At 42.9% G+C, this 27,959-nt stretch overlaps 1 protein-coding gene across 3 annotated transcripts; it reads right to left on the bottom strand.

Annotated features, from left to right (window-relative positions):
• Positions 1–28: 28 nt before the first annotated feature.
• Positions 29–27,929, bottom strand: CSRP2 (cysteine and glycine rich protein 2). Of its 3 annotated transcripts, none has more exons than XM_033951010.1 (6): positions 27,836–27,929; positions 18,119–18,237; positions 13,279–13,447; positions 10,346–10,475; positions 5,993–6,086; positions 29–3,100 (listed from the first exon to the last, which is right to left on the bottom strand). In XM_033951010.1, the coding sequence occupies exons 2-6, from the start codon at positions 18,228–18,230 to the stop codon at positions 3,024–3,026; spliced, it is 582 nt and encodes a 193-aa protein (XP_033806901.1). In that variant the 5' UTR covers positions 18,231–18,237; positions 27,836–27,929; the 3' UTR covers positions 29–3,023. The 3 variants fall into 3 exon arrangements, with proteins under 3 accessions (XP_033806901.1, XP_033806902.1, XP_033806900.1); XM_033951011.1 differs by lacking the exon at positions 27,836–27,929 and adding an exon at positions 27,650–27,815; XM_033951009.1 differs by lacking the exon at positions 27,836–27,929 and adding an exon at positions 23,279–23,435.
• Between the last annotated feature and the right edge of the window lie 30 nt (positions 27,930–27,959).

The following is a 27,959-nucleotide window of genomic DNA, read 5'->3' as shown; positions in this document are numbered from 1 at the left end:
CTAAATGTATGGATTTTTTTCAGGATGGCTTGGTAACATTCTAGATTCATGAAAAATTGTTACTGATTTAAAAAAAGAAAGTTATTGAGAGGAAGTCTGAGATCTTTTTTTAAACCAGTTCTTTAACTCCTGATTAAATAGAAGGATGTGGTAAGCAAAGATGCAAATATCAGGCAGAAGAACAAAATCCATCAAAAGACGAAACTGCAGAACAAATGTACAAGATGCAGGCAAAGTTTATTTCAGTAAACAATTTGTTTCGCATAAATAAACCACCTTAAGTGAGTAACAGGTCCTTACACGCTCCGTGTTTCGATCAACACATCTTCATCAGGGGTCCCAGATATGGTGGTAAAAAATATATATACACGCAGCAATTTTTGCCTGTTCGATGGGCTACGGTGGGTACTAAAGCATGTCACTTAAGGTGGTTTATTTGTGCGTAACAAATTGTTTATTGAAATAAATTTTGCCTGCATCTTGTACATTTGCTCTGCAGTTTCATCTTTTGTTTTGGTAAGCAAAGATGTACCATTTCTAAAATGGGCAATAACCCCAATCGATTAAGTGGACATGAGTCAAATTCCCCTGCCAGGATGACCTTTGTCTTGGCCTTTATGTTCTCTTTTCTTTGCAGATATTTGTTACCCGGATTTAATTGGAATATTAATCCACATTCAACAGTGTCATTACATTTTAAGCTTTTGGATATCATTTGTATTTTATTTATAATTGTGCCAAGTATTATTATTTTACTACTGTTAAAATCTTGATGTACTACATTGTGAACAAAGAAAATCTGTAAATGTTTAATAAATTAGCTTTCTTTACACAAATTAAAGTCAGTGAGATTTTTTGTCAGTTATTAGTTAAATGAACATGAGCTATTACTATATTTTTGACTTCTTTGTCTGCCTATGACCCATTTTAAGTTCTTTATCTTAACCCATGAGGCTAAAGTTTGATCATTGGATGGTTGAACATGGTTTCCACTAAGGAGCTTTGAGCTGCAGTGCACAGGAGTCTTCCAAAGGCATTCCTGCCAGTAGAGGAAGGCGCTTTCAATTGCAACGGACAGGCAGATTGCTCTCTGAAAGCATAATATTGCACCTCCCCCACACTGGCAGGAATACTGCTGGAAGGCTCTCTAGCTCAAAGCCAGTTTGCAGGAACATTAGTTGCACATAGTACTTCTCAGGTGCTCTGCAAATATTTGATGAGTACATGAGAACTTCATACTTCAAGTCCAGTATTTTGTTAAATCCTCCCATTGTGGAGTTTGAGGTAGGTTACAAGTATCAATTTACTCTAGCATTCATTTTGGTGTATAATTTTAGGATTATAAGACATTATTTTAGTTCTAATAGGGTTGAGGTCATTTTATTGATGACATCTGAGTCTCACAGAACAGTCCTTACATCCAGATTGTGATTATAGCCAGGCTACAACAATAAGACTCCCATCCATCAAAGAATCTTAACATTATTTTGCCCCTGCAGCCCCCTCCCCTTTCAATCTCACTACTACTTGTCAGCAGAAGAAAGGTAGAGGTTGATTTCAGACCTCCTAGCTTTAATCTCACACTCCATTCCCCCTCACCCAAATTGAGCATCCATGAACAGCAATAACAATTTCTGTTAACAGGCCTGGTATTTGCTCAGACACACCATTACAACATGTTTAAAAGTAAGCTTTGTCCCCATGCAGTTAGAGATGTTAAATGAGCGTTCCAAATGAGTAAAAACAGCTTTCGTCTTTTCTAATGTCCTTCTTCCATCTCAAGTGATTAAGTGTGGCGTCGATTCCTCCATTTCCAAAAAGACACAGGCTCTGAAGTCCAGGATTGTAGTATGCATTTATGTGTTAGGAGACACACTTAAGCTGCAGCACGCTTCCTCTACCCCCACCCCATGGACAACTCCAGCTGGCAGATCAAACACCATTTGTACCCTGGTTCCTGCTACCAATCGCCCCAGGAGCCTCTGCAGATAATATTATGGCTGACCAAACATCAAGTATACACCAGCAGTCCCAAAAAGAATGGAAAGAGCATTAGGTTCTGTAAGATATTTAAGGCACCAAGAGGTCTCTGTTCCTCTTATTTTATTTAGCTGCACTTGAATATAGCATTCCCCCACTGTCACTCCTTCAGTTAATTTTGGTATCCCTTTAACCATTGGCCTAAAGCCTGTAAATTCTTTATTACCTGGAGTGTTCTGAAGCAGGAGCAATAAGTTGAATCTACAGCAGAGTTTTTCAAACCTCTGCCTAAAGCAAGGTGCTCAATCTTGATCCTTCAAGGTCACATATAGCACTGACTATCAGCCATACCATGGTTTGAGTGGGAAGTAATAAAATTAAGGTTAGCATTGCATAATATTTGCCCAGCAGTGGCTGCATGCTATTTATCTTTTTCTTCAAGCCCAGTCAAACCATTTTTGCCAACTTGGCCAGACAGATCCACACTGAAAGGGAATTGAATGGCATTGCATCTATTAAAAATTGCCCACGTGCTGATCACTATTTGATAGTTTGAATAGTAAACAGTTTATATGGTACATTTTGGAAAAAAATTAAGACTGGATTGTTTGATAGATTCATTTCCTAAATAGAAGTTATACTAATTACAATAATTTTACTCTGACTATTCTTAAGAAATATGTTGTACTTTTGCTAATTGTATTTTGCTGATTGTCCAGCTCTCTTCAGTGTAACTTTCTTCAGTGTAAACTGCCTAGAAATCATCTGATTTGTGGCAGTATAGAAGAATAAAGTTATGTTACTATCTACAAGCTTAGATAACTTAACATATTTCATAGTGAAAAAAAAGCTTGAATACCATTTAGTTTAATATGCAAAAATTGTATTAAAACCTTGAAAATGTGCTGTAGCACATGATGTTCTGCCACAGGCAGGCATTGACAGTAGAGGTGCTGGCCCATGCCAGTGATTAGTTCAAAAAGTTCTACTGCAGACTGTCCAGCTGTTAAGTTCAGCAGAGCCAAACCCCCCTCCCCCCTCCTTCACTGGGCATGAACAAGAGCACCTGCTCCTTGGCCATAGCCAAATCCTTTGGGTCCAAAATTTTTGGCATAGCAACCTTCAATAGAAAGAAAAAAAAAAAAAAGTTCATGTTACAAAGCAGTGGTCAAAGCCAAAAAGATGCTTGTATACTAGGGGTGTTAAAAGTCCCTCCGAGGGCCGCAATCCAGTTGGGTTTTCAGGATTTCCCCAATGAATATGCATGAGATCTATTTGCATGCACTGCTTTCATTGTTTGCTAATAGATCTCATGCATATTCATTGGGGAAATCCTGAAAACCCAACTGGATTGCGGCCCTTGAGGAGGGACTTTGACACCACTGACTTAGTATGAGGGGTGTAAGCTACACCGAATAGCCAAAACTAGTACTGCCCAATTCAGGGAAAAATATTTTGATTTGGGCTACTGAATTGAGTTTGTATCTATTCATTTTTCCCTGCAATGGCCCAGTGGGTTTATTTTTGTAGCCTCTTCACCCACTCCCCCCCCTCCCTTTTCCCCTTCAACACCACACTGGTGCTGTGGTATATAAACAAAACAAAAAAGACCTCTGTTAGCAAGCTTGAGCTAGGACCCAACACCAGCTCTGGTAGGGTAGACATGTCAAATCTGATATATTGTAATCACAAAACAGAAGACATCTAGTTGGAGGCGATGCTTGCAAATTAGTCACCTATTCATTGCTGATGACTAGCCAAGGTTGCCCAGGCCAGATCTGGGAACCACTTCTTTACGTTTTACAATTACACTAAAGCCTGAAACTGGCATCAAAATTACTGTTCAAAGCTTCCTTTTGGCTACGGAATATTTCCAAGTATGTTTCATCTAAGATAGATAACAACCCTACTAGGTATGTATATATATTTATTTTCGATAATATTTACTTAAGTTTTTGGCAAAATAATTTTAAAAATGTTAGCAGCACTCCATATTTTAAGCAATTTGATACCACATGAGTATTTTAACATGACAATAGTGGTTAGTGAAAGTATACATCTAGATTCACTGTATAAATGCATTCTCAATTTACACTTTTGATAACCTGAATGTGCACGTCAGTGTCAGGAAGAATTTAATGTCAGCTCACTGAATGTAATCTTGCCAAACCTATTTAATGCACGGGCAATGTGGCTCTGGTACTCTAAAAAGACCAGTTGGGAATTGGCTTACTGTATAATATAAACCAAGATTTTTGGGTCCAAAAAATGGCCCTATTTATATTCGAGACTAGAGAATGACACGGAGACAAATTTTTCCCCGTCCCCGCAGGAACTCAATGTTCCTGTCCCTGCCCCATTCCTGCAAGCTCTATTTTCATCTGCACAAGCCTCAAACACTTTAAAATCTTAAGTGTTTGAAGTTTGTGCAGTTAAGGCAGAGCTTACAGGAATGGGACAGTAACAAAACTCAAAGAGACGGGATGGGGAAATTGAGTTCCTGCGGGGACAAATTTGTCCCTCTGTCATTCTCTATTTGAGACCTACATTTCTCCCACCCCACCATGTCCAGCATCCTTCCCGTTCCTCTCCACTCATGTCACCCCTTCTCTGGCACCAGCTCCCCTGAATCAGTAGATCTCCCTCTGCCCCTCCCCTCCCTTAAGTAGGCGCAGCTGTACTTAGTTTCTCCTTCCCTCTCCTGGAACCACCAGTAGACCCCCCCTCCCCCATGTCTACTATACCTCTGATGGTCCAGTGGCTTGTTGGAGCAGGAATGATCCCCCACTCACTCCTGCCCATGCTGTTTCTACAGTAAAAATGGCTCCTGTGGCTTCCAAAAGCACAGCAGTCATTTTTACTACAGAATCACACCTGCTCCAACCTGCCACTAGACCACCAGAGAGGTGCGATAGGCCTAGGGGACTACTGGTGTGTCCAGCAGAGGAAGGAACTAAGTGTAGCCATGCCGGTTCAGGGGGCTGGCAGGGTTCATAGATAAAATCGTGCGAGACAACGGCGTGCTGACAACTGAGCGCAAGGTTGATGGCGCGCCGAAGAAAAGCACTATTTTAAAGGGTTCCGACGGGGGGGGGTGTTGGTGGGGAACCCCCCTATTTTACTTAACAGACATCGCGCTGGCGTTGTGGGGGGTTTGGTGGGTTGTAACCCCCCTCATACTTGAAACCAAACTTTTTGCCTGTTTTTTAGGGAAAAAGTTGTTTTAAGTATAATGTGGGGGGGTTACAACCCCCCAAACCCCCCACAATGCCAGCGCAATGTCTGTTAAGTAAAGTGGGGGGGTTCCCCCCACGCCCCCCGGAGCCCTTTAAAATAGTGCTTTTCTTCGGCACGCCGTCAACCTTGCGCTCAGTTGTCGGCGTGCCGTTGTCTCGCACGATTTAGTCCCGTCACCGGCTGGCAGTGGCAGCAGAGCAGGTATGGTAATGCTAGGGTTATCAGATGTCCGGGAAAACCTGGACCTGTCCTCTTTTAGAGGACTGTCCAGGCTCCCAGATTGATTTTCCAAAACCCAGCAGTTTGTCCGGGTTTTGGAAAGCCCCAACGAGCTCTGGCCACATTTGGAGGGCCTCCGAGCATGAGAGGATGATGTCACACATCCAGAGCTTGTCGGGGAAGTCTGGGACTTGAGGGGGAACAAGGTAGGGATAGGTCGGGGCCATGTGTCCGGGCTTGTGAGGCTCCATGTATGGTAATGCCAGACACCATGGGGGGACAGAAGGGAGAAAAGGGAAGATAAATGCTGGAATATAAACCCTTGGCTTAAAGTCAAGTTAACATTTTTCTCATATTCAAGTATATACAGTAAGTAGCGAAAAGCATTTATGCAAATCTATTTAAGCCTTGAGTATTGGCTTCCAGCTTTGGAATATTCACCCCCAAATGTGCCAGTATTGTTCTAGACTAGAATCCAAACTGAGGGTTAAGAATCTAACACTATAAAAATCCTGCATTTTACTAGATCTCAAACCTTTTCTGCTGGAGAACTTACCTTTGCAATAGATTTCCCCATCTTTCTCAGTCACAGTTGTTGATTCTAGGCTCTTCCCACATTTGGCACATCTGAAACAGTTTCTGTGCCATGGCTAAGGAAAGAGATTAATGTAGTAAGAAGTGAACCGCCTGCACAAGCTAAAGCATTACCAGTGAGCCCTCAATTACTTTGTGAAGGTTACATTTCTAACCACTATGAACCCAGCCAGAAGACCTTTGGCTCAGGCTCATTTTTTTATTTGGATTTGAGAATTAAGAGGATAGTTAAGCTGCGATGAAACACAGTTTGTGGGATTTTTCTGCACTTTAGTTTACTGTGGGATGGTTAACCTGCAATTCCATTACTAAAGGTTAGGTCACTCCTTTGGTACCAGAATACAACTTAAGCAAAATTGATCTGCACATTTTTCAGGGAACATCAAACCCTACCTTGCAGCCTGATTGCTGCTGGCCACATCTTCAAGAGCTCAAGCACTCAAAGCTCATCTCTACTTTCCTCCTTAAGCCTCCATTATAAGCCCTCCTCCCTAAGGAGCAACTCATCACACCAACTCCAATCGTCCTCCTGTAGGCCCCAGGCTTACTGAGCAGGAGTGATTCCCAGCTTTTCCTACTGATGCTGGTGAATGCTAGTGATACAGGACCACAGCTACAGATTGTTCTGCCACAAGGCAAGAGGCCCTTATATAGTAGATTGCACCCCAGCAGTAGTATCATGATACTTCCACTAGTCAACATTCTGAACCCAAGAACACATTTATGTTATACTTTGTAAAATGCCTAGATTTTAAGGCAGGGTATAAGTTAAAAACAAACAAACACATGTCCCCAAAGTCCTACACTCTAGGTCAGGGCTGTCCAAGTCTGGTCCTCGAGATCTACTGGCAGGCCAGGTTTTCAGGATATCCATAATGAATATGCTTGAGAGAGATTTGCCTGCACTGCTTTCTTGGTATGCAAATCTCTCTTATGCATGTTCATTGTGGATATCTTGAAAACCTGGCCTGCCAGTAGATCTCGAGGACCAGACTTGGGCAGCCCTGCTCTAGGTATATCTGGGCAGAGGCTGATCAATTTTCAGTTTTAGGCACTTTAGAACCTCTTCCGCCATTCATCTTAAAACGGCATTTCTCCATCTTTGGTCCCTACATTCTGCAAATCATACATAATTGTCTTACTACAGCCAGACTATCTACACATTGGAAACATTCCATCCTCTATCCGATTATCAAAAACCCAAAACATGATATTAAAGACTGTGCAAACTACCGTCCGATTGCTAATTTGCCATTCCTAGCAAAACTAACAGAGAAAGTTGTTTTTAATCAACTTTCTAACTTTGTAGACAGAACCCAAGCTTTACATCCCAATCAAACCGGTTTCCTTAGAAACCATTCCACAGAGTACTCCCTCTTAGGTCTGACCAAACTATTCACTATTACCTAGATCATCATAAATCCGTACTTCTCATTTCCTTGGATTTGCAGCAGCGTTCAACACTATTGATCATCAGCTTCTACTTCAAAGATTAACTTCTATATGAATTGCTAATCAGATCCTTGAATAGTTTAAATCATATTTCTTCGACAGATTCTCTACTGTTCACTTCAACGGCTCTAACTCTAAATCATTTCACACTGAACATGGAATTCCTCAGGGTTCCATACTATCCCCTCTGCTTTTCAACATTTATCTCGCTCCACTGTTAACACTCTGCCATCAGTATACGCCTATGCTGATGACCACCAACTTCTTCATACTATCGACCCCTCTGATTCTAAAGATATCGCTTCTATCAACTGTAAATTAACCAAAGTTCATGATTGGCTAACTTCAAACATGCTCTCGTTAAGCATCACAAAAACTAGTACCGTTCTTTTTTCCTTGGAAGGAAAGCCTGTACTTAGTTTCATCAATTTCTATTGAACAAACCCCACTTGAATCTACTTCAACAGTAAAAATCTTAGGTATCCTCATTGACAACAATCTTATTTACCGTCCTCAAATTAGTGCTCTGGTTAAAAACTGTTTCTTTAAGTTAAGGATAAGATCCTTAGTTCCTCTCCTTGACTGTAACTCCCTCAATATTCTAATTCATTCTCTTATAATATCCAAAACTGACTACTGCAACTCACTATATAAAGGATTATACCAAAAGGACATCAGACGTTTCCAAATCATACAAAACACTGCAATAAAAATTATCACAAATTCAAAAAAATTTGATCATGTTACTCCTTTGCTGAAGAACGCTCACTGGTTGCCCATTCATCATCGGATCATCTACAAAATCGCCCTTCTTACTTTTAAGACCCAACAGACCAATGTACCAGCTTTTATAGACAGAATTCTTATCCCAAATGATCTCCCCAGAACTTTAAGGTCCTCATCCCAACATACTCTTAATGTTCCTTCACTAAAAATAATCGGTACTCACTGTACATACATTTTTTCGGTAACGGCACCTTCAATTTGAACTCACTTCCTTTATATTTAAGAGCAGAACAAAGTCTGGATAAATTTAAGAGTAGCTTAAAATGCTTTATTTTTAAAGATGCCTACAATTGATTTATCCCATGCCTTTTTAATCTACTTTCACTTTTTAACCACTTTAAATATTTCCCAATCCTTTCCCTTTGTTTCCATCCTCTGGTGTTTTTTAAGAATTGTAATTTTTCCCCCTCTATCCTTTTTGTTTTACCCTTCCCCCCCCCCCAAGTTAGTCTGTTTCTGTACTGTTTTTGTTTATTTTAGATTTTTACTGTACAACGCTTTGAAATTTTAGGTTAAGCATTTAATCAAACTATGAAACTATGGTGCATTTAACTATGCTGTTCCCCTAGCTCTCCTTCCTGTATATATAGAGAGCTGTGTTCCCGATTCACATTTTTATGCCCAGAGTGGTTTCAGAACAGTTTGACTTCCAGTTTCTTAAACTGTCTGCCACTGGAGAAACTTCTGGAAAATAATCAACCCTCTGCTTAAGATCTGCTTATGAGCAAGCTTGTGCTTTTGGAAGAGCGTGAGAGTGTAGAGATTCAAGCTGTATTAGAGATTTCAAATCTACCATACTCTTTATTTGCTTATCTAGTGTCAAGACATAGGCATGAGCCTTGTGGAATGAGCAGTGGCGTAGTAAGGGAGGGCGGGCGGGGGGAGGAACCACCCTAGGCATCATGCCTGTGGGGGCACTGGAAACTCTCCACCCTACCATGCTCACACCATCCCTCCCCCCTGTAGATCTTTGCTAGCACAAGTAACTTCTCCTACCTGTTGCTCGTGCCAGCCTTGTTCCCCTCTAAAGCACTTCTGGGTCAAGAGGCCAGGAAGTGATGTCAGAGGGAAATCCAAACCTGGTGCAAGGAGCATGCTGGAGCAAAGCCACCTGCACTGGCTAAGATTTAGTGGTATTTAGGGTGGGGGAAGTGGATGTAGCAGGGGCATCCTACCCTTCACCCACTGGGAATGAGCTTCACTTCCTTGGCTGAATCTTTTCATAAAGATGGTTAAGGCTTCCGGATAAATAAACAGCAGCCCAGTGGTTAAAGCACCATGGAAGCTCAATTCAAATTGAAAAGAGGAGGCAGAGGGGATATGATCGAAACATTCAAGATAATGAAGGGAATAGACTTAGTAGATAAAGACAGGTTGTTCACCCTCTCCAAGGTAGGGAGAACGAGAGGGCACTCTCTAAAGTTAAAAGGGGATAGATTCCATACAAATGTAAGGAAGTTCTTCTTCACCCAGAGAGTGGTGGAGAGCTGGAATGCTCTTCTAGAGTCTGTTGTAGGGGAAAACACCCTCCAGGGCTTCAAGACTAAGCTGGACAAGTTCCTGTTAAACTGGAACATACGCAGGTGAGGCTGGACTCATTTAGAGCACTGGTCTTTGACCAAGGGCTGCCACCGCTGGGCACAATGGACCACTGGTCTGATCCAGCAGCGGCAATTCTTATGTTCTTAATCCTGCTGCCACTGATTCTTTTGATCTTGAGCAAGTCACTTATCCTACTACCTCAGGCATAAAAAGTTAGATTGTGAGCCCTCCTGAGAAATGCACGTAAAATGATGACTAAAGTTTTTACAGTATATTTGGAATTTCACAATGTGTGCAGTTCCCAACAGTCCTATCCACAGAACACATTGAGATAAGGAATGACCAGATGTTGGTTACTGTAGGCCCTGTGCTTAGACCTGCTTCTACCACGTTTTATTCCCACCCCTCAAGTGTCTAATTATGGTCTCTGGGAAAGCAGACACAGTCCTAGCATTTGAAATGTTTTAGATCTCGATTTAGATCTGTGACTCATCTTAGGCTTTAAGAAGGGTATTTTAACCCACTTCCATCTTACCTTTCCAGCTCCCATTATTTTCTCAGCTGCATACACAGACTCGCTGCATCTAGGGCACTTCTCAGCACCCCCAAATTTCTGAGCAAACTTTGACGTGTTGGTATTTGAAGTGGGTCGCAAAAATTGTGTTCTGCAGTAGCAGAGAGAGAGAGAGAGAGAGAGAGAGAGACATAGAACAGCTATTGCATACAGAAAAAAAAAGCCAAAAACCCTCATTTGCACTTAACCTAGTACTGTACTTGGTTATTTTTAAACATAATTGCATATGCAACTTGCTGAGCAAAAGAACCAAAGCTGTTACAGATAACAGCTATAAAAGTTTGGTTAGGGTAAATTTGGAGAACTTTGATCCTGGCCAATACAAACCATGGTCAACATTTTATCCATAACTTCCTCTGGATTTTGAAAAGAGATGTTTTAAGTCTGCAATTTTCCAAATGTGTTCAACCTCCCCCCCCCCCCCCCCACACCAAATGTATTTTATCAATTACATTTACAAATGGCAATCTGGGAATTAAGGTCCGGAAAAGGATTATTACTTGACCAGAGTGGCAAGTTAAGGGGATTTGGTATGTTAGTTGCTTTGGGGTAGCACCTTTAAGACTTTTGAAGATGTGTAGTGAGTTCAAGTTGGAGGCTAAACATAACCTTCAGTGGTATCAGTTGACACATAGGACAAGTTATGTGAAATAGATACGGGTGGGTGAGTCAGGTTGTGTGATTTTTTTTGTATGTAGGCCTTATAGGGCGGTCAAAGAAGGCCTCAGTGAAGGGATGGGGATGGATGGAACTAGGTGAGCTTGGGTGTGGGTCCAGATTTTCCAAATGGAAAATCTGATAACCCTATGTGTGACTTTGGGGATGGGGGTGGGACTGATGAAATGTGGAAAGTATTTTGGGTAAAAGTTTGTAGGCCTGCTTTATCAGCTTCTATAGCCCAGTCACTTATGCTGCGCATTGGGCTTTCTGAACCCCTTCTAAAGTTCTAATTTATGTTGGACTTTTAAGTCAGATGTAGCTACATTCTATCATATATTTTGGCATGCTAATATGAAAGCAGTCTGGGTTAGGGTTTGACACAGAGATCAGGATGTTTTTGCATTTCATGCTGCTGACAAAATTATTTACGATCAGCTGCTTTACCACATTTGATGCAAAGAACTAAGGCTAAGTGTGATATTCTTATGGGTTTGGCAATACAGCATATTTGGAAAGACAGTGCTGCTCTATCTTTTCATGCCTGGTGGGCAGGGGTTTGCCTTATTACTGCTAATAATTATTTCTATCGAGATACCAGATGTATGCAGTGCTGTACAGAGTCACGAAGAAGATGGTCCCTGCTCGAAGGACAAAACAGACCGATGCCATGGATACAGTTAGGGTTAAGGATTAAAGGCTATATGAAGACGTGGCTGCCGTTAATTGTTGTGGGCATGGTGGGGGTAATAAGGGGTTTTGAACCTAATAAAGATATTTCAAAGACCAAAGAGTGTGGTGCAGTGATTAAAAGCTACAGCCTCAGCAACCTGAGGTTGTGGGTTCAAACCCACGCTGCTCCTTGTGACCCTGGGCAAGTCACTTAATCCCCCCATTGCCTCAGGTACATTAGAAAGATTGCGAGCCCACCAGGACAGACAGGGAAAATGCTTGAGTACCTGAATAAATGCATAAAAAGTTAGTAACCTGTTCTGGGTTCCTTTGGGAGGATGGGCTAAATAAATTTTAAAAAATTTTAAGGTTGTTAAAAAATCCATACCTAGAGGCTGAAATTTTGCAGGATTACAGTATAAGTCATATCCCACTTTTGGTACCTTTTTTTGTTCAGCAGATCCTATTTCTCATTTCCCTTTGCATAATTTTAAGTACTTTGTCTCTAAGTCACCAGCAATAAGGTTTCCACCACTTCTGCCTCATCTCACTCCTGGGATTTTCACCAACTCCTTGCTGCGTGTTTCCTGTTTCTAGAGTAACCCTCATCACATCTCTTTCTTAGGGGCAGATGGCTCCGCTCTTGTTTTCAAAACAGCATCCTCCTAGCCTTATACGACATCCTGCCTCGGGCATAAATCAACATACTGAGCCCTTTGGCCTTCCCTTTCAAACCATTCATAGCCTGATTGTTTACAAAAATTATCAGCCCCTTTATTAACTGGAGACTCGCTGACTAGACAATTTCATTCCCAAGAGAAAATGTGACGAGGTAGGGCAGAAACCTAACCTTATTCACGTGAAGGGCCGCAAAAAGATTTCAGTCTTACACATGTGACAAATCATTCTCACCTTACTCTGGTGATTTCACCTTTATAATCTTGTTCCTCCTTTGTTTCCTGCCCTATATTCGTCTTTCATTCTACTTGCTTCAATTTGTTTTCTTCTTCTAATCTAAGATCTCTTCCCTTATCCCTCCTTCGTTACGCTCCCCTTCCCCTCCATCTATAGGCAGGATCACTTATCTTCCCCTCCATGGGCATCTCCTGATTTTGTCTCTCTTTCCCCTCTTCTCTCATCCCCAACAGCATTTCTGCACCCTTCCCTCCACCCCATGGGTTATGTCCTCAAGCACTGCCTCCGTCCCCCTCAGTCAGCGTCCTACCATTCTGAACAAAATGCTGCTTTCCTGCACCACCCAAGGCCTCTATGCAGCCTCCCACTCTGCCTCCTCCGACAGAACTTCCTGTTTCCGGGCAGACAATGCAAAGGCCTCAGGAAGTACAGGAAAGCAGCAGGTATTCAGCACAGAAGCAGCCTAATGGTTAGGGCAGCAGCCTCAGTACCCCGAGGCTGCATGTGGCCTGTGGCAGAGACCCCCCGAGATAGTGGCATTCAGAGCCTATAATCCTGCTATATAAATACCAGCACAGAATGCGTTTGCTACCCCTTTCTTCCCCTTCCCCAGATCGAGTCTGCTAGAGTATTGCTTTTTCTGAACTTACTCATCTGGCTTGATGCCCAGTCTCTCGCCTCGGTCCGTGTTAAGGGTACCAGCTCCTTGCCCATAGCCATAACCTTTAGGTCCATATTTCTTCCCATAGCAAGACTTGCAGTAAATTTCGTCATCATGAATTGCTACTGTTGTACTGTCCAAGTTCTTCCTGCAGACCACTGATTACAAAGAAAAGCACAAGCACTTAATATCCAAGGCTGGGTTTTGTGTATTTTTCATACAGCCCAACCATTATATAGCATTTGCAAATTAAAAACCAAAGGGCTAGAAAACCGAAAATGAATTTTCTCCACCCACATTCCCGACAAAGGAAACACAGTGGGGTCTCTGAAAGCAGGTTCCATATTCAAGCTATACAACCTTTTCTGCCTTTGCGATTTTAATCAACATTGAAAACTTGTAAAGGAATTTGGAAGTGGTTACATTTTTGTTAAGTATGAAGCTAAGATTTCTAGGATTCACTGGAATTTTGCATATTCAGAGTGCTTTTTGAGTAGATCTTTCATCTAAGGTTATGTTGTAGCATTTGTCCTCCCAGTCTGAAGCATGTAACAAACCTTGCCCCATACCTGCAACTCATTCGTTAACAGAATCCAAAATGGCTGCCAGTTTCTCTTATAGAGCTGCATACACCATAGCAGCGGCATTCTTTGATTTTTGGACTATATTGGTTATCGGCTTTTCAGCGTTCCCCCGCATTTGTGTCACACCAGGAACTGGAAAAGGGTTTAAAAATGTTCATCCCTCCATTGTTTTGAGACCAGGCAGAAAAGGGCTAGCTCTCTAGAGTCCAACACATCCAGGGCTAGATAATCTTGATGCTATTCTCACTATTAATGCATTACAATTACAAGCAGGTGGTCAAAGCAAATGCCACCATTTAAATTATACAACATACTCTTCAAACCACCATCACTTACCTGTTTACAATAAGTAATGTGAAGGGCAATAAAGTCCTGAAGCTTTATCCCCATAAATGAGCTTATTATATATAATCAAGAACATTTTAAACTTTCAAACATTTTTTATTGACGACAACAAAGTACCACAACATAGCAATCCGGACATACATAGTAAATTCAACCAGTTTGCAGCAGCAGGACGAAGAACAGTAAATATTCAGTCAAACTTTTTCAACCATAATGTGTTCCCCCATCCCACCACCCACCTCCTACCCCTACTTTCTAACTGTTGTAAGGCTTAAATCCTCCTCATGTCTTCAACTGTCAAGTAATCCAGGGACCTGGTTCTTATAGTCTCTGACCCTAATGAGAAACGATAGTTGCTGATCTATACAACAATAAAGAACATATACATCAAAAAGCATTTTGTTTGGCGTACTTATGTAACACATGAGTAACTACATAGTACAGCAAAGTGTGCAACCACCCTATCTATCTCCCCCCCTCCCCTCCCCCATTGACTGGTCTCTTGTATGATAATCAAGAACATTTTTACTTTTAGTTGTAGCCAAGATCTGTCAGAAGTACCCATGGCTTTTTCCTTAGAAAAGTGTCATCACAAAATGAGAGCACAAAGTTGAGTTTATTGCACTACAAAAAAAAAATTATCAGAATTCCCTGGATATTGCAGCAAATGCAACAGGCAAAATGTACCTGTGGTCTGTAGACGTGGGCAGTTGATTAGCTGCTTTTATATGCAACTCAGTGGGGCATGAACACTGCACTGCTTCGATATTCAGTCTGCCAATAAGTATCTCGATTATATGACTTCTTGACAACTTTTCTTAATCAGGGCATGAAATTATCCTTTTCTATAATGAACTTGTAATGCCTAAACTGGCCACACGAATTGACATCCATACTAGTCCTTAGCCAGCAAAGCTAACCAGTAGCTTTTTTTGCAGAAAAACAAACAAACAAACGTGCAGAAATTAAGGGCTGCGAGAGGGATGAAGTTATACTCAGGTCACCTGGTGTCATGTACAAAGTCTAAAATAAACCAATATCCTAGGGTTCACCTTTGGGTTTAGCGCCCAAGAAAAGGATCTGGGTGTCATTGTAGACAATTTGATGAAACCTTCTGCCCAATGTGTGGTGGTAGCCAAAAAAGCAAACAGGATGCTAGGAATTATTAAAAAAGGGATGGTTAACAAGACTAAGAATGTTATAATGCCCCTATATCGCTCCATAGTGCGACCTCATCTGGAGTATTGCGTTCAATCTTTAGTCTTATTGGGTTATTCTTCCCAATATGTATCACTTTGCATTTGTCCACATTAAATTTCATCTGCCACTTGGGCGCCCAGTCTTCCAATTTCTTAAGGTCTCCCTGCACCTTTTCTATTTCCTCTATCTTTTTTGAGATACGGCGACCAGAACTGCACACAGTATTCAAGGTGCAGCCGTACCATAGAGCGATACAAGAGCATTATAACATTTTCATCTTTGCTTTCCATTCCTTTCCTGATAATTCCTAACATTCTATTTGCTTTCTTACCAGCTGCTCCACATCGAGCTGAGGGTTTCAACGGATCCTCAACAATGACACCTAGATCCTTTTCCTGGGCAGTGACTCCTAACATGTAACCTAGCATCACATAGCTACAGTTCAGGCTCTTCTTTCCCACATGCATCACTTTGCACATGCTCACATTAAAAGTACACTTCCCCCTCCCTATTTATGGTTTCGATTATTTGCGGGTTTCCCCCCCAGCCCCCCCACCTAGAATCACTCATTGGCAGCCCGCATCAAAAAAAAAAACGGCCCTGGGACTTGGATTGGGGTGAGAAGGGAGGCAATCAGAGGAGGGGGGCAATCAGAGGAGGAGGTGGGGCGATCAGAGGAGGAGGGGCAAGCAGCCGCCCCAGGAGCAAGGACCTTACCTGGTGGTCTAGCGGTGACGCGGGGCAGGAGCGATCTTCCTACACTCCTGCCTCGTTCAGAGCCATGCTGCGAGTTCCTGTGTGTACGAAGATTGTTCCTGCCCCGCGTCACCGCTACACCACCAGGTAAGGTCCGGGGTAGGTCAGAGCTGGCCCAAAAGTTATTTGTGAATTTTCCCTATTCGCGGGCTGGCTCTGCCCTTAAACCCCGTGAATAGGGAGGGAGAAGTGCAATCTGCCATTTTGATGCTCAGTCTCCCAGTCTTCAAGGTCCTCTTGTCATCTGCAAATTTAATTCTCACTAGTTATTCCCATCTCTATATCATATGTTAAAAAGCAGCAGTTCCAGCACAGACCCCTGGGGGACCCCACAATTTACCCTTCTCCATTGAGAATATTGACCATTTAAACTTACTCAATCCAATATAGGACATTACCTCCTATCCCATGACTTTCTAATTTCCTTAGAAGTCTTTTCATGAGTTACTTAGTAAGGAATTTGTATAAAATTAGAGATATCAACCCATATTCAATATAAGCCCTTTGCAAAACAAAACTGTTCAGAGGACAGACAAGTAAGAATTTCAGTAGAGTATTTGTGTAGGGGTGAAGATTCAGCAAAGCAGCTATACAGAAGCCGTGAAAAGTCTGGAAATATCTTATTCAGAGGTGGTCAGCCTAAAGATTTTCAGCGTGAGATTCCAAAGCCATAAGAACAAGGAATCCTTTGTGCATCATCTTTTCCATGTTAGTCAACCTCTGGATAACCCTCCACTGTAAAATGGAAATATTGCTCTCTATTCAGTAAACCCTTGTATTGTCTCCAATTAGGCAAAATTAACTGACTCGCAACTGCCCACTTGCTCTTCCCTCCGGCATTCTACACATTAAGGTCATGGCTTGTTTTAACATTTGCCTTTTTGTTTTCGGGAAATTTGAGGGATCAAGAAGTGCCAGTCCCTCTTGCAAGACAAAAGGAATGTTTTCCACAACCAGAAACCTGCATCAAATATGATGCAGGGGAAAAAAAAAAGCCAGGGGTCAGAGCATATGGGAAAATGTGATAGGCTTTGGTAGGGGGAGGGAAAACTTGCTTCCCCTGGGAACAAAGTTTCTATGGCAATACAGTAAAACATTCCAAGCTTTTAATTCATCATCTTAGGACAATAACCATGGTCCTGGTTTTATGCAAATTTCTCCAGTTTCAGAATTTGAATGTTCATCTTGGTTTTCCTTAACTTTAAATAACTTTGTGAAAACCAGAGTCTGGTGTGCATCAAGGGCTCAGTTCTCTAAAATTAATATTTTAAGTGAGCAAATACATGGATGAAAACATCTTGCAACAGAATAGTTAAGCTCTGGAGTGCGTTGCCAGAGGTTGTGGTAAAAGCGGTTAGCATAGCTGATTTTAAGGAAGGTTTGGACAAATTCCTGGAGCAAAAGTCCATGGTCAGTTATTAAGACATGTTGCTACTCCTTGGGGTTCTGGAATTTTTTGTTACTCTTTGGGGTTCTAGAATCTTGCTATTCTTTAGGATTCTGAATGGAATGTTGCTGCTCCTTGGGTTTTGGCCAGGTAGTAGTGACCTGGACTGGCCACCGTGAGAACGGGCTACTGGGCCTGATGGACCACTGGTCAGACCTAATAAGGCTATTCTTATGTTCCACAATAGAGACTTGCAAGATCTCCTCCCTGTTTGATAGCCCTGGCCTAGAAGTGATGTCAGAGGGAAATCCAACGCTGGCATGAGGAGCGTGCTGCTGAAGCCACTCACGCTGGTGAAAGTTTAGAGGTACCGGGTGGGGGAGTGGGGGGCCGCCACTGCCCCAGGTGCCTCCTATCCTTACTATACCATTGCTCCCAAATATAATTTGAGCCCTAGGCACATGCCTAGCTTGCTTATACCTTGATCCAGCCTCATCTTCTCAGCTCACAACTCGTGTTTCCTCCCGTTGCTGATAAATGCATGAAGTTGTACTTACTGCACAGGAAACAACAGCGATGGTAAGATCTGCCATCACATGGCACCTCTTCGGCATGGTACACAGTTCTTTTGCAAGCACCACATCTGTTGCCACCACCCCAGTTAGGCATTCTGGCACTGATGAAACAGAAAATCTGTAGTTACCAACACATGTTCGTTCTAAACTGCAAACTTGAGAATGACATGGGGACAAATTTTTCCCCGTCCCCACGGGAACTTATATTCCCATCCCGGCGAGTTCTTTTCCTGTCCCTGCAAGGTCCGACCTCATCTTCACAAGCCTCAAACACTTTAAAATCATAGTAACATAGTAGATGACAGCAGATAAAGACTCGAATGGTCCATCCAGTCTGCCCAACCTGATTCAATTTAATTTTTTTTCTTAGCTATTTCTGGGCAAGAATCCAAAGCTTTACCCGGTACTGTGCTTGGGTTCCAGCTGCCGAAATCTCCGTTAAAACCTACTCCAGCTCATCTATACCCTCCTAGCCACTGAAGCCCTCCCCCGCCCATCCCCCACCAAACGGCCATACACAGACACAGACCGTGCAAGTCTGCCCAGTACTGGCCTTAGTTCAATATTTAATATTATTTTCTGATTCTAGATCCTCTGTTTTCATCCCACACTTCATGAGTTTGAGGCTTGTGCGGTTAAGGCAGATCTCACAGGAATGGGGCAGGGACAGCAACAAAACTAGTGGGGACAGGACGGGGAAATTGAGTTCCTGCAGGGACGGGGACAAATTTGTCCCTGTATCATTCTCTACCGCTCTAGAAATCAGAATGTAGTGAAAAGTGAGCCAAGTATAGGACAATCAAGCCATTGTGTTATCACTGATGAGGTTGGCTCTTAGGCATTGGTGGAATGAGGCATTATGATGTCACAATACCAGCTCAGCTTATCAGAGGCTGAAACATTTCACACTATTTATTCAATGTTCTATAGTGTTCTCCCAAGTAGAGAATGACACAGGGACAAATTTTTCCCCATCGCCGTGGGAACTCATTTTCCCGTCCCGGCGAGTTATTTTCCTGTCCCTGCCCCATTCCTGCAATCTCCGTCCTCAAATGTACAAGCCTCAGACATGTTAAAAATCATATGTGTTCGAGGCCTTTGCGGTTAAGGCAGAGCTTAAAGGAATAGGACAGGGACGGGGAAATTGAGTTCCTGCAGGGATGGGGACAAATTTGTCTCCATGTTATTCTCTTCTGCAAACCATTTAATGGACCTCAACATTCTCTGTGCAATTAGTGTCTAAATTGGGTTGGGCCACATGAATGTCGATACTGTCCCTAGCAGGCCACCGTATTATGCGATATCTGAACCAGACATGCAGAACTCCATGGACCGTCTGTGAAAAGCAAAAATTTAGCTAAAAGCCACGGAAGCAAACAGCTCGGGTGCCTATATTTTCTGAACATATTTGTGACATACAGTATTTAAAAGTACCAAAACTTTGGTTAATGCCGCTGTGTATACGTTCCAGTCTTTCCAGTCGGTCACCCACCCCTGGTCTAGATCTTATGTGGAACCAGCCCAGAAAAAGGAAAGACTATTTAAATTGTTGCTATCATGTCCTCCCCAAAGAGCTCAGGAGAGGTTACAGGTCAACATACATAATATACAGTTAACAGGTTACCATAGTTACAGTACAAGTTCATCCTTTTCCCCACCTTTTTATTTTTATTCTAATCTGCTGATTCACTCTTTCCTCATGTTCTCAATTGTATTTTCCGTTTTTGTTTCTTACCCTATTTAATTTTTTTTAATTCATTTATTTTAAATTTTTAAACTGTTGGGTTTTTTTTTTTTTAAATTGTAAATCGCTTAGATTTACCTCCTGGTTTTATATTTGCGGTATATTAAATAAATTGAACTTGAACTATATTAGTGACACTTCCCTGCCAACAGGGAATGATCAATGCCACAAAAAGGCATACAGAAGACAGCCTGGCATCTACATATTATCAACACAAACTGCATGAAAAAACTGGCATTCAGATCAAGGTATAGAAACATAGAAAGATGACGGCAGAAAAGGGCTATAGCCCACCAAGTCTGCCTACTCTACTAACCCTCCCTATCAAGACTGAGTGTCTTATTAGGCCTCTGTAGGGATCCCACGTAGATGTCCCATTTATTCTTAAAGTCAAGCACGCTGTTGGCTTTGGCCACCTGCTCCGGAAGCTTATTCCAGTGCTCCACCACTCTTTCCGTGAAGAAATACGGTACTTCCTAATGTCACCCCTAAATTTCCCTCCTCTGAGTTTGAGCGGATGTCCTCTTGTGGCCGAAGGTCCCCTGAGTAGGAAGATGTCATCTTCTACCTCGACACAACCCGTGATGTATTTAAACGTTTCAATCATGTCTCCCCTCTCCCTGCGTTCCTCCAGAGTGTAGAGCTGCAGTTTGTTCAGTCTCTCTTCGTACGAGAGACCCTTGAGCCCCGAGATATTCCAAGTGGCCATCCGCTGAACCGACTCGACTCTGAGCATATCTTTGCAATAATGTGGCCTCCAGAACTGCACACAGTACTCCAGGTGAGGTCTCACCATGGTTCTATACAGTGGCATTATGACCTCAGGTTTCCTGCTTACGAAACTTCTATTGATACATCCCATCATTTGTCTCGCCTTGGATGATGCTTTTTCCACCTGGTTTGCAACCTTCATGTCTGCACTGATGATCACTCCCAAGTCTCGCTCTACTGTCGTCCTAGCCAACGTTTCTCCATTTAAGATGTAGGTTTTGCACGGATTCCTGCTACTGAGGTGCATGACCTTACATTTCTTGGCGTTGAAGCCCAGCTGCCATGTTGCGGACCAGCTCTCCAAAGTAGGCAAGTCCTGCGTCATACAATCTTGCAAATTATTTTCCCTTACTATATTGCATATTTTGGCGTCATCAGCGAATAATGTTACTTTACCCTGAAGCCCTCGTGTCAAGTCCCTTATGAATATGTTAAAAAGGAGTGGACCCAGGACTGAGCCCTGCGGGACTCCGCTGGTCACTTCCGATGTTTCAGAGAAGGTGCCGTTGACCACCACCCTTTGAAGTCCACCACTCAGCCAATCTTTGACCCAAGTAGTTAGCGTCCTTATTGCATACGTCAGGGGTGTCAAACCATTAAGGGGCTGAAATCCAAAACACAGGTTAAGTTGCGGGCCAGACCCCACCCATCTCCACCCCAGACCCCGCCCCCATAATAATACTAATTGTAACACTATTTTTCCATTCATTTTTCATATACACACAATATAATCTTATTAACAACACACAATGGTTAACAGTGGTAGAAGTGGGTTCCAGCCTGCTTTCCTCCTCCCCCCTCCAAACCCCCCCCCCAATTAAACCTTGCTCTTCCCTGTTTGTAACTAAAAATGTGGCATGACTAAAATATTAGCCCCCTCTACTAATGCGTAGCTCGGGTTTTAGCGCCTGCAGTGGTGGTAACTGCTTCGACGCGCATAGAATTGCTATGAGCGTCGGAGCATTTACTGCCTCTACTGGTGCTAAAACACGCATTACGCATGAGTAAAGGAGGCGGTAGGTTTTTTTTTTTTTAAGTGACAAAATCGCTCCTTATGAGTAGGGCTGTGTGCCAATCATTTTGTCTGTAGACAAAAAAAATTAGACTTGCTGTAAAACATCTGGCTGAAAGCAAACAGATGTTGAAACATTGCATGAAGCTAGATTGGTTGTTTTAATTTTCCTTATCTAGATGCTGTTGGTGTGCCCTTGCGTGCTTTTCTGAGCCCCTGTCCATCTGGTGGTGTAACATGTGCTTATTTTGGACCTGGTTGGTGGACTTTGTTTGGGAGTCACTGGATTAAGTATGGTAAGGTGATAGGGTTACAGAAGTCATGTAGCAATGAAGTGTTAGTCCAAAAAACAAGGCAAACAACCCCACGGTGAAAACGGAGAAAAAGTGGGGAAGGAACTGTATTCGATAAACTCTGCTTTATCTCAGGTTGATCTGTACAGTTCCATCCCCACTTTCTCTGCAATAAAGTATTAGCCTACCCAGTTATGGTATGAAATTGTTGTTAAAGATTCCAATTTTTCTACTTTCTTGAAATTGTCAGTTTCTTTGGTCATTCTGACTTCCAGTACCTACAATAAATGCACTGAATTCATCTTATCTGCTGCCTTCTTCCTATATTACACACTCCATTCTTTATCTGCATCCATTGCTGGATGTTTGCGGTAGATAACAGCTCACCATCCCCTGATGCAACTTTAAAGGGGGCATTTTTTAATATGATTGGGTTCAATTTGGGATGTTTTGTGAAAGTCTAAAAATGAAAATGGCATAGACCGAAGGTTCATCAAGCCCTGTATCCTGTTCGTGGCCAACCCAGGTCCCAAGTATCAGGCAGAAACCCAAAGAGTAGCAACATTCCAGAGCTGAGATTGTGATGTCATAATGCCTCATTCCACTAATGCCTAAAAGCCGAAATCATCAGTGATGTCACATTGGATTGATTGTCCTATACTTAAGAACATAAGAGTTGTCTTACTGGGACAGACCAAAGGTCCATCAAGCCCAGTATCTTGTTTCCAACAGTGGCCAACCCAGGCCACAAGTACCATTTTCTAGACATTTGCGCTCAGTGTCTAAGTGCTGTTCAAAAAAAAAAAAAAAAAGTCCTGTAGGAAAAACACATAAACCATTGGAATGTCTTGAGGGGAAGGGCAGTGTTTTTAGAAAATCTGGCCACACAGACATCCCAGCAGAGCAGTGGGGCAGCCTAGGGTGACACTGCCATACACTTCACATAAGGTCCCAGGTACAGCACACCATAACCCCCCTGGTGAGTCCTCCAGAAACAGAAAATAATCTGTACCTCGCTGTACACCATTACAGTAGCCCTCAAGCCTGCAGGTATCACCTATATGTAGGTACAGTGGGTATGAAGGGCTCCCACTATCTAATCTAATCCTTAGGTTTGTATACCGCGTTCGTAGAGCTTGACGCGGTTTACAGTAGGAGAAATAGGAAGGAACTACAACAGAGGGTTAGAGGTAGAAGTGTGAAGAAAATTTAGAGGACTTGGTGAGATATGGCCCTGGGTCCCCTTCTCTGCAGACCACGGCACCTACCAATCCACTCTTCCTAGGATCTGCTTACTGCGCTAATAGGAATGGTTATCGTACCTGAAGCTGTCATAGAGCCTGGTATATGCCGTCACTTTCACATCTTTGAAAGTTAAGAGGGAGTCTGTGACTACAGGAGGAATGAGAGGGGTCATGCCTTAATTCTTCGAAGGTCATCTGGTCATTTAGAGCAAATTTTTGTTGCTATAAACAGGTCTAGACTAAAAAAAAAAAAAAAAAACAACTAAATTTTTGCCCTAGATGTTTTGGTTTTGTTCCATTACAGCAGACAGTCTAACTTTTGGTAACACCCAGTTCTGCCAAACACACCCCTTTGAAATTGGGGAAACTTGCAGAGAAATGTCTCAAATCTGAGTTTTGAAAATGGCAACTTAACTGTTTTTGCAAGACACCTTTTCTACTGCTCTGATTTTTAGACATTTCTCTGCTCTGAAAATGAGCCCCTAGGTTTAGAACAACTGTCATTCAGACTTAACAGTCCCCACTCCCATGAACGTGTCACCTTTGTGCAGACATTTGACTTTCTTTAGACCTTTCCTTCCCGCCATTGTTTTCATGGTTCTCAAACACCATCTTCTAAGGTTAGGTCATATATTTAATGTGCTAGAATACTAATCCACGATTTAGCTTCCCTGGAAGCATCATTACTTTTGTTTTGGAAAACACTGCAACTCTGATTTGAGACTACGATGTCGGCTGTGGTGTGGTACTGAAGCCAAGCACTTAAAAATCGGAATCCTGATCCTGAAGGCCGGGAGGTTGTGCCAGGAGTCAGACAGCAGAAAATCTACTCTAATTTTAAAATATGCTTAATGTTTTGCCAGCTTGTGTAAAACTGTCAGGTGAGGGAATGCCGAGTACTGAGCTTCCCTAAAGCGCAGAAAAAAAAAAAAAATCAGTGAATACCTTCATTTGAAACTGCAAGTGGCTTTGAGTGCCCACTACGGACCGGCATATCGAGACAAGCAGCTACGTTTTGGTTCATGTCGTAAGTTGCTCTTCTGGCCAGGTTTTAGTGTTTGGTATCAGCTGGTTGTCTGTAACCGAACTGTGGCTATGAAGTTTGATGTGGTCAATGCTGCTTCATATTTTGATAGCATACCGACTGTCTCAAAAATAAGTGCAGGTTTTTAGTTGCCTAATTCATTAAGAAATTTTCCCCCCCAAAAAAGGACTTCAACGATATTGCAGTAAGTGTCGAATAACAGAGAACCAAAGAAAAAATACTGCAGAAACGATGCACTCGATGACAAATCTTTATTTCAATTAAAAAAAAAAAACGTTGTGAAGATGTGGTACACCTATGTCACAGGTGTCAAAACTCAAGATCTGTGGGGCAAATCCGGCCCGCCTGGCCATTGTATGCGGCCTGTAGTGCAATGCGGCGTTTTCTGGCCGGCTCCCTCCTCCTCACTGCTGTAGTGTGTGGCAGCTGTAGCTTCTATGTGCGTCCTGCTCCTGAACCAGAATCCTTCTCTCTTGACATTGCGACACTAGAGGGAATGCTTCCGGATGACGCGTGGGACGAGTGAGTAACTGCCACCCGCAGCTTTGTGCGCACTGTGGCAGTGAGGAGGAGCGAGCTGGCCAGAAGATAGCACCGGGGGCGGCAGTGAAAACATTGCTTCGCACCACGGCCCGCATAAAGACACCCACCGGAGGGAGGCACCACATGGAGGGAGGGAAACAACAAAGGTAGGGGGAATGATTTTGTATTCAATTTAGCGACTGAATTGTCAATTTTGAGAATTTACATCTGCTGTCTGTATTTTGCACTGTTCAGGAAGAAATGCATCTGTTTATTTTTCTCTGGGGTTGTACTGCATACAGAGTCTTGCATCTTAGGGTTTGTTTGTATATATTAGTACTTTTAGTTCTTGGTCCCATATTTGCATAGGGGTTATCTGTGTTCTGGTAGGAGTAATAATAATAATAACTTTATTCTTGTATACCGCAATACCATGGAAGTTCAATGCGGTTAACAGATGAAGAGACTATACATTTACAGCGATGTTACATACATGACAGTGATGAGGCATTTAAGATAAAGGAGTAACAAAACAGGACATTTAGTTAAACTAGGCGATCAGTTTTGTTAGGCCATTTAGTTAGCTTAACAAGATCGGAGGGGTCGGAGAGTCCGGAAGCATATCAAAGGTCAATGTAGGGAGCAGGGAAGAAAGGGATGGGAGGAGTCAGAGGAATTTGTCAAAGAGATAGGTTTTGATTGACTTCCTGAACATTTGGTAGGGAGGGGAATTAGAAATGAGGGCGGTTAGGCATTTGTTCCATTTGCCCGCTTGGAATGCTAGGGATCTATCAAGGAATCTCTTGTAGGAATGAATGTTGAGAAGCATACAGTGTGCTTTGTGTAGTTTAATTTTGTGGTTCAGATTCCAGTGCAGTAGTAGGGGGCATTCTAAGAACATAAGAATAGCCTAACTGGATCAGAGCAATGGTCCATGAAGCCCAGTAGCCTGTTCTCATGGTGGCCAATCCAGGTCACTAGTACCTGGCCAAAACCCAAGGAGTAGCAACAGTCCATGCTATTGATCCAGGGCAAGCAGAGGCTTCTCCCGTCTTTCTCAACAACAGAAAAAAAGGGGATCTGGTGATCTGCAGAGCAGAGAAGGTTACTACTCTCTACTCCAGCCACTCATCTCCTGTTGCTTCTCTCCAACCTCCTTTTTTTTAAATCTACAAATTAAGCCCTGGGGGAGAGTTATGAGCCCTCGCTAGTTAGAAGACAACTATTGCACACCCTACTCCTAATAGAATAATTTAAACCCCTTACAAATTAAAAGGTTTTTCACAACCGTATTTCATGCAAACAATTAGCGACTAGAAAGCTAGTTTAACTTTTTATTTGGCATCGTTGTTCGGAAGCAACATGTGTTTCTATGGCTCTTATGGGAGATCTGCGTCTCCAAATACCTGTTACTTGGCATTGTTGCTCTCTTTCATCATCAAGTTACATAAAGTAGCTATTTCACCAGCTGCCAATTAAAGGGTTACGAGCCTTGAGCACTGGCTGGCATTTATTAACTTTTCCCCCAGACATGATCTATCACATGTTCAAATTTTCACTACCATCATGTGTAATAACTGCAGTTTACAGTAGATTAACAATCTTATCACACAGACAGACATTCAGTTAGGCTTCCACAGCACCCACTGACTGGAGTTGATGTTTACAACCTAACACACCCCACGTACAAGGAAGAACGCTAAAAGCCCCAGCACCACCTCTGCACAGGAGACTGAAAAGTGTTTTCTCCACACTGGTATTTGCTCAGATTTGGCTAGATCGAAAGAAAATCTGGATGACAGAGGGGGGTGTGTGTAGGTTAACACCCGCACTATAATAAACAAACCCGAAATGACAGAAAGTATTCTCTAACCTTAACAGATTTAAAAATCCAGTGGTACAATTGTAGGTTCCTAAGTTTACCAGCAGCCAGATAGAGAAGAGGACTCAAATAGGCAGAAGCCAAGCAGCATGCAGAGCATAGCTGGTGTTCTTTGCAACCCCAGCAAGTGTGGATATGTCTGAGGGAGGTAGTTTAGGATTGTAGAACAGTGGTTCCCAACCCTGTCCTGGTGGACCACCAGGCCAATCGGGTTTTCAGGCTAGCCCTAATGAATACGCATGGAGCAGATTTGCATGACTGTCACTTCCATTATATGCAAATCTCTCTTATGCATATTCATTAGGGCTAGCCTGAAAACCCGATTGGCCTGGTGGTCCTCCAGGACAGGGTTGGGAACCACTGGTGTAGAGAACAAAGGCAAAAGACTATTGAAAATGAATTTTTTAACTATGCTTAACGTTTCTACACTGCAGAAACCCAACTGCTTCTCCCACAACCCCCCCCCCCCTCCATCCAGGCAGTCAGGCCTTCTGTTTAGTTTTCAGTTATTTTGCTCTTTTTAGAGCAGTGATTCCCAACCCTGTCCTGGAGGAACACCAGGCCAATCGGGTTTTCAGGCTAGCCCTAATGAATATGCATGAGAGAGATTTGCATATGATGGAAGTGATAGGCATGCAAATTTGCTTCATGCATATTCATTAGGGCTAGCCTGAAAACCCGATTGGCCTGGTGTTCCTCCAGGACAGGGTTGGGAATCACTGTTTTAGAGAATGCTTTCCAGCTCCTTAGTGAAGTCTTCCACACCAAATCCTTCCCCCCCCCCCCTCCTAGACTTTTCAGTTCGTGGACTTCCAAACTTAAGGTCTCCGCTTAGTCTCGTCCTCCAGCATCCTCGACTGAAAGCCACTGCTGCAGTTTAGTCCAAGTCTCAGGCTCTTCTCGCAGACTAAGACTTCATCCTGTCCTAATCCTATTACTCTGCAGCAAGTACCAGTTTCAGCTCAGAAAGGGATTTCTCCCTGATCAGAGATACACTCACCTGGTCCAAGTGGGCTCCTATGCCCCCTTCCCCAACTGGAAACCATCACAACCAACTGCCTCGCACCCACCTCGCCCCTTTACGCTTTTCTGCGCACAAGGAGCCGCTTCATCCTCCCGAACCCGCAAACGGAGAAACGGAAGAAGCGCTCGCCCTGCCCCGATCCCATTCTGCTCCACCGCTTACCTCCTCCCGAGACCAGAGCCAAGCCCACGCGCCAGCAACCAACGCTACGCTACCGCCCCTTTAAAGCTTCGCCTGCGGGGCGGAGTTATCGACGTCACTGACAGGGAGGGGGCGGAGTTACTGA

This window comes from Geotrypetes seraphini, chromosome 7, assembly GCF_902459505.1.
Source record: "Geotrypetes seraphini chromosome 7, aGeoSer1.1, whole genome shotgun sequence".
Lineage (NCBI taxonomy): Eukaryota > Metazoa > Chordata > Amphibia > Gymnophiona > Dermophiidae > Geotrypetes > Geotrypetes seraphini.
This window is presented reverse-complemented; position numbering and strand designations above follow the sequence as displayed.